The 15,815-nt window shown below is 42.0% G+C and overlaps 1 protein-coding gene across 2 annotated transcripts in view; it reads right to left on the reverse strand.

Moving 5' to 3' along the window:
• The window catches only part of KDM4B (lysine demethylase 4B), a 566,075-nt gene that overhangs the window by 104,750 nt on the left and 445,510 nt on the right, over positions 1–15,815 (reverse strand). The window contains exons 18-20 of one of the 2 annotated variants that reach the window (XM_073594890.1): positions 905–1,013; positions 594–779; positions 351–515 (exon numbers count right to left, since the gene is read on the reverse strand). In XM_073594890.1, the coding sequence (XP_073450991.1) occupies positions 351–515; positions 594–779; positions 905–1,013 (460 nt within the window). Of the gene's footprint in view, positions 1–350; positions 780–904; positions 1,014–15,815 lie in introns of both variants that reach the window. The other variant, XM_073594882.1, reaches the window with a different exon arrangement.

The raw sequence follows: 15,815 nt of genomic DNA on the forward strand, positions 1-15,815 counted from the left end.
GAGCAGCACTCGTGCCCCGCACCGCACCTGGAAGGTGGGAGGTTTACTTACCAGTCCAGGATAGCTGGGAAAAATGGGAACGGAGAAGTAAAAGTGGCCACAAGTTGATTTCATGTGTTGTATTCAAAACTTTCATTCTTCTTGACTGTTTGCATTTCCACACTACTTATTTAAAACATAATCTTTACATACTCACAATAAAGAGTTACATTTAATAGATAGTATATTGTAGCAATTCTTGTTGTAGGGAAGAGCTCTTAATGATGATTAAGTTATTAATTTTAATTTTCGATAACATTCTGTATAAATACCAAAGACACAAAAACAGTTACATAATCATTCAGCCTTACCATAATATTTTCAGGATATACATTATCACTGTAGGAGCCATCATCAAAATTGACTTCATAAAAAATATGTGTAGCTGATCCAATCACCTGACATCGATAGTACAGGCCATTCCGATTTCGACTTATTACGGTTTGGCCAACACAGACTTCTCTAGAAACCGTATTCTGCAAAAACGGGATGGACAGCATTAAGAAAAACAAGAAAAACAAAAATAAAATAACTACTAAAAAATCAACACTCACACATTGATTTGCACCCATGTGCTTGAAGCAGGTAATTGATACAACATATGGCCAATCATCAGGCTTCATAGAAATGCCAGCCATATGTGCACATGTGACATGAAAAGAGGTTGAACATCGATCAACTGAGCACTGGACACAGGCACCAACTTCTTTGCGGATTTTACTCCGGCAAAATACGCATTTCTATAATGAAAAAATTATGCAACATTAGTGAACATCTCCAGATTTCACACATTGCATTTTATGGTCTTCCTTTTACATTGTAAAACCACTAAGAGAAAGTCTAACACAAATGTTCTGACACTCACCAGTTTCCACCGTTGCTCTGGAATAGCACTGACATCAATTGGTTGACGCTCAATCACATTTACAAAACGAGCTTCTGGGACTGCCACAGCACAGACAATGTGAACCCACCTACATTAAATATGGTACAAAGACAGCATGTTGAAATATTTAACCCAAATTTATAGGTTTAGGAAAATTACAGTTATTGCCTATTAAAAGAAACCTGTCATGAGAAAAAAGGAGACTGCCGCTGATGACCAAAAATTATAGTCTACCTGTTATGCTTACCACTTGGCTCAATACCTTAAAGCGTAACTCCACTTTTGTTTAAAGAAAAAAAAAAAAAAAAAAAAAAAAAAGAAGATTCCCCCCTGGGTGATCTATGCACATTGCAAGGATTATAACAACCTTTGTTGGAGTCTTATATTGGAATATAAGCGTTTACAGTTTTACACTATGAGGCTTTTTTCCCTTCCTTCTGCCTGAGTTTTATGGAAAGTTTGTAGCTGGCTTTTTCTGGGAGAAACAGAAAACCAGAGTTGTGACCCCCCCCCCCTTCTGGCTGATCGAATTGAGTTTAGGATGGATGTCATTATGGTAGTGATCCCATAGACTTAACATACACACAGAGGCTTTTATTTATTGGGAATCTGGTGAATGCAATTCCTATAGAGAGTGGAATTGCTTGGTGTGGTGATGGACGAAGGTCAAAACATCTGATGCGGTTTATATGAACTGTCACACTGATTTCCTGAACTTTATCCCATTTGGATGCACAGATTATATATTTCAGTATAATTTAAATGTTCTAGTACTGCTGAAGATTGAAGGACTAAATTATGAGAATTTTTTGCTTCCTTTTTATTAAGCTGCAGGGCACTATCGAAGAAAGCTGCTGGGCCTGCATCCCTTTAGACGTGTTCCTATTCGAAGTATCTCACCAAAAATGACATTTTTGTTGCAGGGGATGCCTGAAATCTGACTTGTATCTTAGGCAGACTTATGGGAAAATTGGAGAGCCAATCAAACAAGCAGGAAATGATGTTTCTGGGGAGTGGTCAGTACACACTCTGGTGTACAGAACAACTCCATGTAGCCACATTGCATTGAATTTATAGAAAATTACAGTGGCTGCAGATTGAAAAGGAAAGGTAATTTTTGATAACATTCATTACATTCATTACAATATGACTTGTATCGCAATTGTACACACTATATTTTTTATTATTTGCTATTTTTTTCCCCGCAAAAGTGGAGTTACCCTTTAAGCAAGCCATATATATGGGATATGTATGCAGATATAGACTTCTTACTTTATTGTGGCTTTCATGATTTAGATATTTGTTCCATGTCAGTGAAATCAGAAACCATTGAAACTAATGGGTAAGAATAACTGCCTGGGAACTAGTATTTTCAGTATAGCAATTCCATATTTATAATAAGACTTTAGATGTGGGGGCTGCATTAGTTTCATTCTTTTCAGGTCTAAAAACCATTTTCAGCAAGGAAAATATACCTATAAATTCTATTTCTTGGACAGGACACAGGCTGGATATACCCTGGGTTATAGGCGGCTACTTTCAGGTTATTGGACACTGGCAACGCTTCTGGACATACTCGAATCAGAATGCCTCCGCAGAGGCCTGGACATCCACCTGGTAGAACTTACAAAGATGGGCTTGATGTTGGAAAGCCCAGGAAACTCCAGACGATCTGGTGAAATGAGCATGTACAGGTACTGGGGGTACCTTGTCCTTAAGAGTAAAAGTACTCATGATGAGTTGTCATAGCAATGGTGGACTTAGAAGCAGTGAGTCCTCGACGAAACCCCAAGGAAGCACAGGTTGCTGTAATGGGAATCTAATCCATTAGATGCTTGAATAACCACTTAGTGACCGCCCGCCCGCATTTTACTGCGGATGAGCGGCCGCTATAGGCAAAGCGGCATACCCGTTTGTTACGGTGTACTTCTGAGTTTAGGGCGCACATGCTGCGATTGTACACAGCGGGAGCTTGTCAGGTAGTCCCGGCCGATGATTCACAGCCAGGACATCCTGATCAGCTGTGTACATTCACAGCCCAGGGCTCTGTGTGATGACATTCAACACTGAGCTCTGTACATAGGGAATGATCTCTGTGTTTCTCATCCCTGCAAAAAATGAGAAAGGAAGAAAAACTTAGAAATCATTAGTAAAAAGAAGCACACTTTATTCACATTACAAATAGGCACATATTTAACCCCTTGTTCACCCTAGATGTTAACCCCTTCCCAGCCAGTGTCATCAGTACAGTGACAGTGTATAGTCACTAATAATGTCACTGGTGCTGTCAGTGGCAGTCAGTTACCCCCAGCGTCCGAATGCCTGCCGCAATATCACAATCTTATTATAAGTCATTGATCGCGGCCATTAGTAGTATAACAAAAATATAAATTCCAGTATATATACCATAGTTTGTAGGTGCTATAACTTTCATGCAAATCAATCAATATACACTTAGAAATGTTTTTTTTTTTCTATCACAAACATGTAGCGGAAAATATTTTGGCCTAAATTTATGAAGAAATTTGATTTTTTTTAATTGGGTGTGTTTTATAGTTAAAAATAGGTTTTTGTTTCATAAATTTTGGTCTTTTTTAGTTTATAGTGCAAAAAATAAAAAACCCAGTGGTGATCAAATACCACCGAAAGAAAGTTCTTTTTTGTGAAAAAAAAATTATATGTATTTCATTGGACACAGCATTGCATGACCGCACAATCGGTGCAGTGCTTCATAGCAAAAATTAGCCTGGTAATGATGGCGGTAAAATCTTCCAGAGCTGAAATGGCCAGAGGCTTAATATGGCTGAAACCTGTTCCCTTTTGAATACTTAAGGCCAAATTCTGGTCAAGTCCTGACTGCAGGAAGGCCAGAATGAGATGTACAGAGTCATTTCTGGGGTTGAAAATGTACAGTAGTATAATTTTCGCGAAGTGGCTTTTGTGGTTCTGAGTAAAGTGGGAATGAGTCAGAGACACTCTTGTCCCTCAAGACCTAGGATTCAACAGTCACACTGTTGAAGCCAATGAGTGAGAAGCAGAATGGAATAGGAGGTGCTTGAGATATCAGGTTTGACCTGTTTGGAAGAGGCCAGGGGTTGTCTCCCAGAAATTTGAGTATGTATGTGTACCAGGTTCCTCCAGTCTTATTCTTCCAATTTGGTGCAATGAGATTTGCTGATTTTTTTCTCTTTCTTTTTTTCACAGTAATTAAGGAAGAATCCGCACAGAGGAAAGGCTTACATTAACTGGGATGGATACCAAGGAATTACAAGGGCATTCAACATCGGTGATAGAGGATCCTTGGTCCTGGTAACAAACAAGTAATTTGATGCGGAACTTTGAGGCCAGCATGTCCACATCTGGAGTCCCCCATCTCTGACACACGGAATTGAAGATATAGGGATAAAGGGACAATTCTCACTGGTTACACCGACCTGGATGCATTGCTTTGAATGTTATAGTAGAAGGAAGTAAAGAACTAATTGAAGAATACAAAACAGAAGAGTTGATTGAAGAGTCCAAAATAAGGACATTACCGTATATACTCGAGTATAAGTCGATCCGAGTATAAGTCGAGGCCCCTAATTTACCACAAAAAACTGGGAAAAACCTATTGACCCGAGTATAAGACGAGGGTGAGAAATGCAGAGGGTCAACAATGCCCATCTGTAGCTGCATGCCTCCCTGTGTCCTGTGCAGCCTACCTGTATCCTGTGCATGTGTCCTGTGCATGTGTCCTGTACATGTGGATGTGTCCCTGTGTCCTGTACATGTGGATGTGTCCCTGTGTCCTGTACATGTGGATGTGTCCCTGTGTCCTGTACATGTGGATGTGTCCCTGTGTCCTGTACATGTGGATGTGTCCCTGTGTCCTGTACATGTGGATGTGTCCCTGTGTCCTGTACATGTGGATGTGTCCCTGTGTCCTGTACATGTGGATGTGTCCCTGTGTCCTGTGTCCCTGTGCATGTGCAGCCTACCTGTGTCCTGTGCAGCCTCCCTGTGGCGATTTTCATCCTCCGATCAGTGTGGGATAATACACTTCGGCGGCCATTCCACTGTTCAAAAGCCGCGCCTCCTCCTAGTCTGTGATAGGCAGAACACTCTGCAGTCAGCCTATCATGGACATTCTCTCATTATCATACCACGGACAAGGATGAGAGAATGTCCGTGATAGGCTGTACACTGACAGCTGTTCAGCCTATCACAGACGAGCAGGAGGCGCGGCTTTAGAAAGCTGGAATAGCCTCTGAACAGTATTATCACACGCTGGCCGCCGTCTGCCTGCATGACACGCTGATCATGCAGGCAGACAGCGGTGACTCCAGTATAAGTCGAGGGGGGCACTTTCAGCCCCAAAAAAGGGCTGAAAAATTCGACTTATACTCGAGTATATACGGTAGTTAAGCATAGGAATACGTCTCCATAGTGGAGGAGAAGAGGTCGTTCACCTCAGGACACCAGCAAAAAACTTAGATCTTACAGAGTGGGGTAGGGTTATAGGGATATGACTAGAGGGTATGTCCAAAAGTTTTACCAGGGTCCTATCACCTGAAAGTAGCTGCCTATAACCCGGGGTCTATGAATATCCACTCTTTGTCCTGTGCTGTACCATTAACATACTATTACATTTTCATTTTTTGGTCTTTAGAAAATAATAGGGATCTATTTATAAATGTTTACACACAAGATGTACACACTTTCACCTAGGATTCAACTAAATCCAATTAGTCATGTATGAATCTTGGGTGAAATGTGTTTGAAAAAAAATTATATTAAAGACCATTTTGTTTTGTTAACAAAAGATGACAGAAGAGAAAAAACGGAAATAAACATTGTACAATTTGAGAAGTAGAAGAAATAGCCGGAGTACAGTTAGAGTACAGCTACATTGTCTTTCTTGGCTTGCCCTTCAGTGTATGCCAGGATTTGGGAGCCATCATTTTAAAAAATAAAAAAAAACTACTACTCAAGAAGAAATTGTTTGGTATATTGTTCATGAGTGCTTCATACCCCTGGTTTTTCAGCTTTAAGTTAAAGGCCTCATGCACACAGGGTGTTTTTGCAGTCACTTTAGGGGCACCAGTTTCCAAACACCCCTCTATGTTATCCTGTGTCCATGCACACAGACTTTTTGAAGCTTTAGTGGCAGGGGCTTTTAGGAGCTGTAAAAAACAAAAAAAACAGGACAGGCGCGTTCTGAAGCAGAGATTTTCAGCTGTATAAATGCTTGACGCACCTAAACGCTTGTTAACGCTGTATACCGCGCTTAGTCACTTCAATCACTTTCTGGTATTAGTGATGTGATTAGTCACTGTAACATCAGCCAAACCAGGAAATTCCTGTCTGTACATTTGTTAACTGCATGGTTGTGTGGAGAGAAGATGGCCGCAGATGTGTCCCAGACAGCTAATCACAGTTGTGAAATGCTTCTTATCTACAACAACCGATTAAGGAAAGTGAATCTATGGACATCACCTCAGCCTTGACACCAAACTGGGATTAATTGTGCACTTCGCAGAAAAAGGAAAGAAGTCCATTATACAGAATACATGTAATGTTACTGAAGATTGCAGATTAACCTTTTTTTTTAGCCCAGACAGTGACCAAATGTTGAAAATCCCTACGAATAGGGTTAGGAGGCATCTCACAGAGGAGAAGGCCATGCGCAGTGGGGAACCAGCATCGCAGAAAAAGCTGCATGTGTACCACAACTTGTTATTCCTCTTTCAATCAATGATTTCCAATACAAGAGTAAGTTTTTTGTAATATTTTTTTTTTTTAATATGTGTTGGTTTTTTTTCTTTTTGCTAATGTTCTGCAGCCAATTTTTGTTGTTTTATATGATAGAGCAAACATTATAATATAATATTCAGGAATATTTTTCTTAAGTTTGCCATGTCATCTGCAGCCTTTTGGTAAAATTGTTTATTTTTTTTTTTGGGGGGGGGGGGGGTATGGTAATTTTTTTGTGATCATTTTTCCTTTTTGTACTTTAATTTTACATACATTTTAATCTATTTTCCTCTTTTCAAATCAACATCAAACATCCAGGATGAGAGTGAGGAGGAGGAGGAGGCAGTGGATCCAGATGTGCTGGCAGGGGGATCTTCCACAAGTGATTCGGGCAGCAAGGTTTTCCACCATCCAACAGCCAAGGCCACTGATGACTCACTGAGGTTGATTTACTAAAACTGGAGAGTGCAAAATCTGGTGCAGCTGTGCATGGTAGCCAATCAGCTTAAAACTTTAGCTTGTTCAATTAAGGACCCTTTCACGCTTGTGCGACTTTTCCTGCGACTTTGGACATCAGAGTCGCATGACAAGTCGTACCCCATGATTCCCAATGATAACTATTCATATCTGTGCGACTTCAAGTCGCACCAAATTCAAAGTATTCCCTGCACTACTTTGGCCTGACTTTGATTCGAGTTGAGGTCCATAGACCTCAAGTTTACATAGGTATTCCCTGAAATCGCGGTAAAATCACGTGAATTTCAAGTCGCGGCAGTGTGAAAGGGGCCTAAAGTGTAAGTTCACCTTTACAAAGAATCTGTAAGGTGAACTTATACTGGACACTCTTCCCCACCCCCCCCCCGGTCTCGCTAACCTGGAGTCCGGCAATCCCCCGCACTGACAGCTCAGATCGCCGCTGTACCGGTCCGGGGATTTGAAATCCCCGTGGCTTTCTCTCCTCTTCGCCTGCGGTGACAGGACGGGCTACGCGGGTTCTGACTGGTTCTGCTTGGTCGACCAATTAGAATTTTCCTAAATGTACCTCCTGACAAGGTACGTTTTTGAGATTAAGCTGCGGGGGGATTTCTAAGCCCCAGATCGGCAAGGCAGCGGCCCGATGTCTCCTAGCTGGTGATCACTGTGCTCCAGGTCAGTTGGCCTGGGGGGGGTCCTGTGTAAGTTCACCTTACAGATTTTTCTGTAAAGGTGAACTTACCCTTTAAGGCGTCAAAAAAAAAAAAAAAAAAAAAACTGGAAGCTGTTTTTTTGTGCAAAGCTGCCCAAGATTTTACACTCATCAGTTTTAACACATCAACCCCACTGTGTCAGGTATCTATCTCTGTCTATTTATCTAAACATTTTCCATGGATTTGCGTAATTATTTTCTCTTTATTTAGGATTCCGTGGAACTAGATCCTGAGACACCATCATTCTCCCAAGGATGTGACATTGGCTGTGGCCACAATCAGCATCAGGGGGGTATGGTTTCAGCAATGAAACCGAGGACAGGGTACTAGTGCTGCTGCAGGAAGCATGGTAGGAGAAGCAGTGTGGATGCCTATTTAGATCTGGGCAACCAACTCGCCTGCTTCTGCCACACTTTGTACCATGTCCTGGAGGACATTGGCAGTAACCTGGAAAAGCAGTGCATGGATAGCCTTTATGCAGTAGCAATGCAGTTTAGGGCTGCCAAAATAAGTGGTGGGCCCCCACCTAGCTATCCATGCACTGCTTTACAGGATCCCTCCATGCACTCCAGGCCTGCAGCAACGCTATTACCCCTTTCTACCTATAGCCACCTCCTCAACGAATGCCTCCGCCAGCCCAGTCCTCCTTAAATAACCCCCACGGGATTATATTCCGTCTTTTCAATTAACACCTCCTTCCCACTTCTATACTGATCCTCGTCCTCCTCATTCCATGGCCCCCAACCTCTCCCCAATCCCCAAATGGAATCCAAAGGGATAATTCCTCTACCCAGCCCATCTACCACCACCTCTAATATCTTATACCCTTTTCTTCAGTAATTTCTTATAAATAAAGTAATTGAAAAATTATATATTTTGTTGTGTTTTCTTACATAGTTACATAGTAGGTGAGGTTGAAAAAAGACACAAGTCCATCAAGTCCAACCTATGTGTGTGATTATGTGTCAATATTGCATTATATATCCCTGTATGTTGCGGTCATTCAGGTGCTTATCTAATAGTTTCTTGAAGCTATCAATGCTCCCCGCTGAGACCACCGCCTGTGGAAGGGAATTCCACATCCTTGCCGCTCTTACAGTAAAGAACCCTCTACGTAGTTTAAGGTTAAACCTCTTTTCTTCTAATTTTAATGAGTGGCCACGAGTCTTGTTAAACTCTCTTCTTCGAAAAAGTTTTATCCCTATTGTGGGGTCACCAGTACGGTATTTGTAAATTGAAATCATATCCCCTCTCAAGCGTCTCTTCTCCAGAGAGAATAAGTTCAGTGCTCGCAACCTTTCCTCATAACTAAGATCCTCCAGACCCTTTATTAGCTTTGTTGCCCTTCTTTGTACTCGCTCGATTTTCAGTACATCCTTCCTGAGGACTGGTGCCCAGAACTGGACAGCATACTCCAGGTGCGGCCGGACCAGAGCCTTGTAGAGTGGGAGAATTATTTTTTCTCTGGAGTTGATCCCCCTCTTAATGCATGCCAATATTCCATTTGCTTTATTAGCAGCAGCTTGGCATTGCATGCCATTACTGAGCCTATCATCTACTAGGACCCCCAGGTCCTTTTCCATCCTAGATTCCCCCAGAGGTTCTCCCCTCAGTGTATAGATTGCATTCATATTTTTGCCACCCAAATGCATTATTTTACATTTTTCTACATTGAACCTCATTTGCCATGTAGTCACCCACCCCATTAATTTGTTCAGGTCTTTTTGCAAGGTTTCCACATCCTGCGGAGAAGTTATTGCCCTGCTTAGCTTAGTATCGTCTGCAAATACAGAGGTTGAACTGTTTATCCCATCCTCCAGATCGTTTATGAACAAATTAAAAAGGACTGGTCCCAGCACAGAACCCTGGGGGAACCCCACTACCCACCCCTGACCATTCTGAGTACTCCCCATTTATCACCACCCTCTGAACTCGCCCTTGTAGCAAGTTTTCAATCCATGTACTCAACCTATGGTCCATGCCAACGGACCTTATTTTGTACAGTAAACGTTTATGGGGAACTGTGTCAAAGGCTTTTGCAAAATCCAGATACACCACGTCTACGGGCCTTCCTTTATCTAGATGGCAACTCACCTCCTCATAGAAGGTTAATAGATTGGTTTGGCAAGAACGATTCTTCATGAATCCATGCTGATTACTGCTAATGATACCGTTCTTATTACTAAAATCTTGTATATAGTCCCTTATCATCCCCTCCAAGAGTTTACACACTATTGATGTTAGGCTAACTAGTCTGTAATTCCCAGGGATGTATTTTGGGCCCTTTTTAAATATTGGTGCTACACTGGCTTTTCTCCAATCAGCTGGTACCATTCCAGTCAGTAGACTATCTGTAAAAATTAGGAACATCGATCTGGCAATCACTTGACTGAGTTCCCTAAGTACCCTCGGATGCAAGCCATCTGGTCCCGGTGATTTATTAATGTTAAGTTTCTCAAGTCTAATTTTAATTCTGTCCTCTGTTAACCATGGAGGTGCTTCCTCTGTTGTGTCATGAGGATAAACACTGCAGTTTTGGTTACTGAAGCCCCCCGAATCACTCGTGAAGACTGAGGAGAAGAATAAATTCAATACCTTCGCCATCTCCCCATCCTTTGTAACCAGATGTCCTTCCTCATTCTTTATGGGGCCAATATGGTCTGTCCTCCCTTTTTTACTGTTTACATACTTAAAAAATTTCTTGGGATTTTTTCTGCTCTCCTCCACTATGTGTCTTTCATGTTCTATCTTAGCTGTCCTAATTGCACCCTTACATTTCTTGTTGCATTCTTTATAAAGTCTGAATGCTGAGGATGATCCCCCAACCTTGTATTTTTTGAAGGCCTTCTCCTTTGCTTTTATATGAATTTTTACATTGGAGTTAAGCCATCCAGGACTTTTGTTCGCTCTTTTAAATTTATTACCCAATGGGATACATTGGCTAATGCCCTTATTTAATATGCTTTTAAAGCAAACCCATCTCTCCTCTGTATTCTTTGTTCCTAATATTTTATCCCAATTTATGCCTTTTAGCAAGGTTTGTAGTTTAGGGAAGTTGGCTCTTTTGAAATTCAGTGTCTTTGTATTCCCTTTATGTTTCCTATTTGTGTGATTTATACTGAAACTAATTGACCTGTGATCGCTGTTACCTAAATTGCCCCGTATTTCCACATCCGTGATCAGGTCTGTATTGTTGGTAATCAGTAGATGCAGTAATGTTTTATTTCTAGTTGGTGCGTCTACCATCAGACCCATAAAATTGTCCTGCAAGACATTAAGGAACTGGCGAGCCTTAAATGAATGCGCGGTTCCCTCCGCCCAGTCTATGTCTGGATAATTAAAATCCCCCATTATGATAACACTTCCCATCCTTGCTGCTAATCCAAATTGTGATAGGAGATCCGTCTCCACTTCCTCCCTCAGGTTAGGGGCCTATAGCATACTCCCAGTATTATTTTCCCCTTAGCTTCATCCCTTTGGAGCTCTACCCAGAAGGATTCCACCTCCTCTCTAGCTCCCTCAGTGATGTCATCTCTCACATTCACTTGTACATTATTCTTGATATATAGGCATACCCCTCCCCCTTTTTTACCCTCTTTATCCTTGCGGTACAGGGTATACCCTTGAATGTTTGCCAGCCAATCATGAGAGCTGTTGAACCAGGTCTCTGAAATTCCCACAAAATCCAAATCCTCCTCGTACAACAGTATCTCTAGTTCACCCATCTTGTCTGCCATGCTCCTGGCATTGGTGAACATGCCACATAGTTTAGACCAGTCGCATATTGTCCTCGTATTGGATGTTTCGAGATTGCAACTAGGACTTGCTACTATACTCACCTTGTGTTTTTGTGCTTTGGTTAACCTACCACTAATGCCCCCAATACTACCCTCTGGAATATCTTCCGCGCTGGCTATCTCTGCCTCTGGACCCTCCCCCCCATCGCCTAGTTTAAAAACCTCTCCAACTTTTTGGCCATCTTCATTCCCAGCAGATCTGCACCCTCCTCATTTAGGTGCAGCCCGTCCCTTCTATAGTACCGGTTACCGACTGAGAAGTCGGCCCAGTCCTCCAAGAACCCAAACCCCTCCTTACTACACCAGCTCTTCAGCCACTTGTTTACTTCCCTAATCTCCCTCTGCCTTTCTGGTGTGACTCGATGTACTGGTAGTATTCCTGAGAATACTACCTTGGAGGTCCTTTTCCTCAATTTAGCTCCTAAGTCCCTAAAATCGTTCTTTAGGACACTCCGTCTGCCTCTGACTTTGTCATTGGTGCCAACGTGCACCATGACAGCCGGGTCTTCCCCAGCCCCTCCCAGTAATCTGTCCACAAGATCCGTGATGTGCCGAACCCGAGCGCCCGATAGACAACATACTGTTCGGCGCTTCAGGTCTTGGTTACAGATTGCCCTCTCTGTCCTTCTAAGAATTGAGTCCCCTACCACCAGAATCTGTCTTTCCTTTCCCTTTGCTGCCCCCCCCCACTCTCACTGGAGGAGTTCTTCCCCCGGCAGCTAGGAGAGTCCCTCAGCTCCAGCAGTGCTGGTCCCTGACTGGTTTCACCAATATCACTCAATGAAGCATACTTATCGGGATGCTCCAGTCCTGGATCGGCCTCCCTGGCACTTCCCCCTCTACCCCTCCTGACTGTCACCCATCTACTCTTTGCTAGTGCCTGCACCTCTTTGTCTCCACCCGCCTCTGTGCTGGCCCCTGCCGGCACCTGCCGTGTACATTCCTGGCTCTCCTTTAGTAAGGAGGGACTTCTCAGTGCTCACAGTTGCTTCCCCAGATTCAGAACCTGGGCTTCCAGGGAAACAATGTGCTTACATTTTGCACAGCAGTATTCGCCCTCGATCGGATGATCAAGGAAAGCATACATGCAGCAAGATGTACAAAGAGTCGCCTCTCCACACCCGCCGGGCATCGTACCTATTAAACTTAGTGAGGATTGGGGATTTTACCCTGTCCAAATTTCCTAACAGCTAGCTTCCTGGCACTAATACTCAAGACAATACACAGGTACACAAGACAATACACAGGTACCCACAGACCTACTTGCAATCGCAGAACAGCCGCAGACCTACGTGCACTCACAATACTCAAGTATACAGTACATAATACACAAGTACTAACGATCCACACACACTACTCAGACAACACTCATGTACTCACACTACACAGGTACTATGACCCCTGTTATAAACTCTGGTTTTTAACTCACCACTTAGACCAGTTCCACTTGGTCTAAGTTCCTACAGCCTCACAATGAGCAGGCTCAGGATGAGTCCTACACACAGTTATATAGGCTGCAAGCACCTGTGAGCAATTAACCATTTCCCTTAATTGATAGCCTGAAGGAACCAAAGAAGAAAAAAAAAACAAAAACCTATTTAAAAAGTGACAGTAAAAGGTGATTGAAAAACTAAAAGGAAAAGCCCCAAAAATGCAACCCAGCAAACAAAAAGCAAGACTTGTTCACTCTAACTCTGGTTTTTAACTCACCACTTAGACCAGTTCCACTTGGTCTAAGTTCCTACAGCCTCACAATGAGTTTTTCTGATGCACTGCATACTAGTCCATTTTTATTTTAGTGAAAAGGACACGTTTTCCTCTGTGTGGGGTAAATGTAGGCAGACCCCAAAGGAGGCTGTATACACTTGCCTCACGCAGAAGAAAAAGGACAGGTTTTCCTCTGTGAGGGCTAAACGTATGCTGTCCCAAAAGGGGACTATATGCGCTTGCCTCACGCAGAAGAAAAGGACATGTTTTCCTCTATGTGGGGTAAGCGTAAGCAGACCCCATACGCTTGCCTTCCACAGGGGAAAAGGACACTGTAAAAAGCCGACTATTTTTTACCTCCAATGTAATGCGTATGTGGATAGTGCCAAGAACAATGTAAGAGATGTAGCAAAGAATCTTTGTGTGTGTGTGTTTTTTTTCCCCTTTTCCTCAGAGATGGTCTTTTTTCAACATTCTTCTAACTTTTGTACTGCTCTGACCTTGAAGCAAGGGAAATACCCCGAAAGCTTGTAATGAAAAGTTGTATGTTATTGCAAATAAAAAAAGCATAGCGAACGGTACTCAATGGTTTCTGTCGCAAGTGCACAAAACCGGCTCAATTCAAAGGAAAAAAAAAGTTGTTAAAGACAGTAAGCAGAGATAAGAATAATGCAGAAACAACAGAATACATTACATGTATTGATCCTGCCATGCCACTTTTCCCTTCGGTAATACAAAAAAAATCTGCAAACTGATTGTAGATGGTTATGACCCGTTTAGGTGACCGTAAGTCCATAAACTGAACACACTGACTTGGTTTTTGTAGCTCCGGTTTAACAGTGCCTCTCTCCTTGTCCAGAAGAAAGTTATGAAGGACCACTGTGATGGCATTTTCCACGTCTAGCTGCATGCATGACAGCAGTACTCTCCACTTTGCGGTGCAGATGCCGAAGGCGCATTTAACGACTCAGCTGAGCCCATAATTGAGAATGTTTTGCTTATGGCTGAAACCATAGCCACTTCATTAGATTATTAGATTTTCTGCCAGTCCAAAGGCCACATCCACTACCATGACCAAGATTAAACTGGGTTCTGATGCGCACTGTAGAGGCTTGCTGGGTGGAATGTGAAGGCATCCTTCATGTAGGGGATGTCCAAAGGCTGACTCTCGAAAGATATGTGAATAACTTTGTAGGTTGGCATCAGCCAGGACCACAGAGAAATGCTTCTTAGAAATTAAGTATAGAGATCCAGGCTAAGGAGGCTTCTTTACCCTGCCATGCTCGCTGTGAACGGCACTAATGCAATTGGGGAACAGGGTCTTCTCCCAAAACACATCCGCTATTGCTTCCCAGATGTCTTCATTAGGCTCAGGCATGACCAGGGTGGATATAAATCAATGATAAAAAAAAAAAAAAATCAGATTTTTTTGATTTGAATCGATTTTTTTTCAAATTTATTTTAATAAAATGCTTTTGGAGTAAAAATCTATCTAAAGATAGTTTTCTATTTAAGATTAATTCTATTTAAGATACATTAATAATTGCGTTTATTCAGCACGACATGGAGCTTAGTTATGTAGCATGAGGCTGTATATTGCAATATTTACATTTTTGGTAAACTCATTCAATGACTCCAAGCTCTGCAAGCTAAGATAACATGCACTGCATTGATGCATTCACACAATTTCACAGTAACTATGAGATAAAACAACGTTCAGGAATATTCCTTTATCCCTTTGTTTTGCAAATCTATGTACGCTGCCAACTGTATTATTGAATCAGTTCTGATATCGCTGTTTTACTAACCTGACAGCTTATTATTCTTAATAGGAAACCTTCACTTTGTTTGCAAATATTAAAGATTCTAACTACTAGCAAGTATAAGTCCTTACATTTAAAGAGTACCTGTCATTTCAGATCCATCATGGCAGTGCCTGTTTAGCAGGCATTCACTCACCTGCTGCCACCACCTCCCTCACCTTTTTGTGTCACTGCCGCATTACCAGCTGTCCCATTAAAGTGACTGGGACTGTCAGAGAGTCAACAGCGGGTCAGAGGAGGAACCACTGCGGGATAGAGATGACAGTTGCTAAAAATTATGATTTAAATTAAGCTATTTTACTAGTGATTTAAATCAAATCGACCCTGGGCATGACCACTTCCCTCAATTCCTCCTACAGTGTAAAGCAGGTTTCCCTGGTTACCTTGGGCCACCATGAAGACTCCTATTAGAAAACAGTGGTGTAAGGACACAAATGTTTGCCTTGTAGCAAGAAACCTAAAAATAAAATAAAAAAGGGTAATGCTATACAACAACTATCAATGTTTCAAATATAGCACAAATCTAAACAATAAAAAAAAATTAAAAAAAAAAAAAAAAAAAAGGGCTGAAAATCAAATCAATTAAACTTTCAAATAAAAAATATATATCAAATTTTGTTCACGATAACAAAAATGTAAC

Source organism: Aquarana catesbeiana, linkage group LG01, assembly GCF_042186555.1.
Source record: "Aquarana catesbeiana isolate 2022-GZ linkage group LG01, ASM4218655v1, whole genome shotgun sequence".
Lineage (NCBI taxonomy): Eukaryota > Metazoa > Chordata > Amphibia > Anura > Ranidae > Aquarana > Aquarana catesbeiana.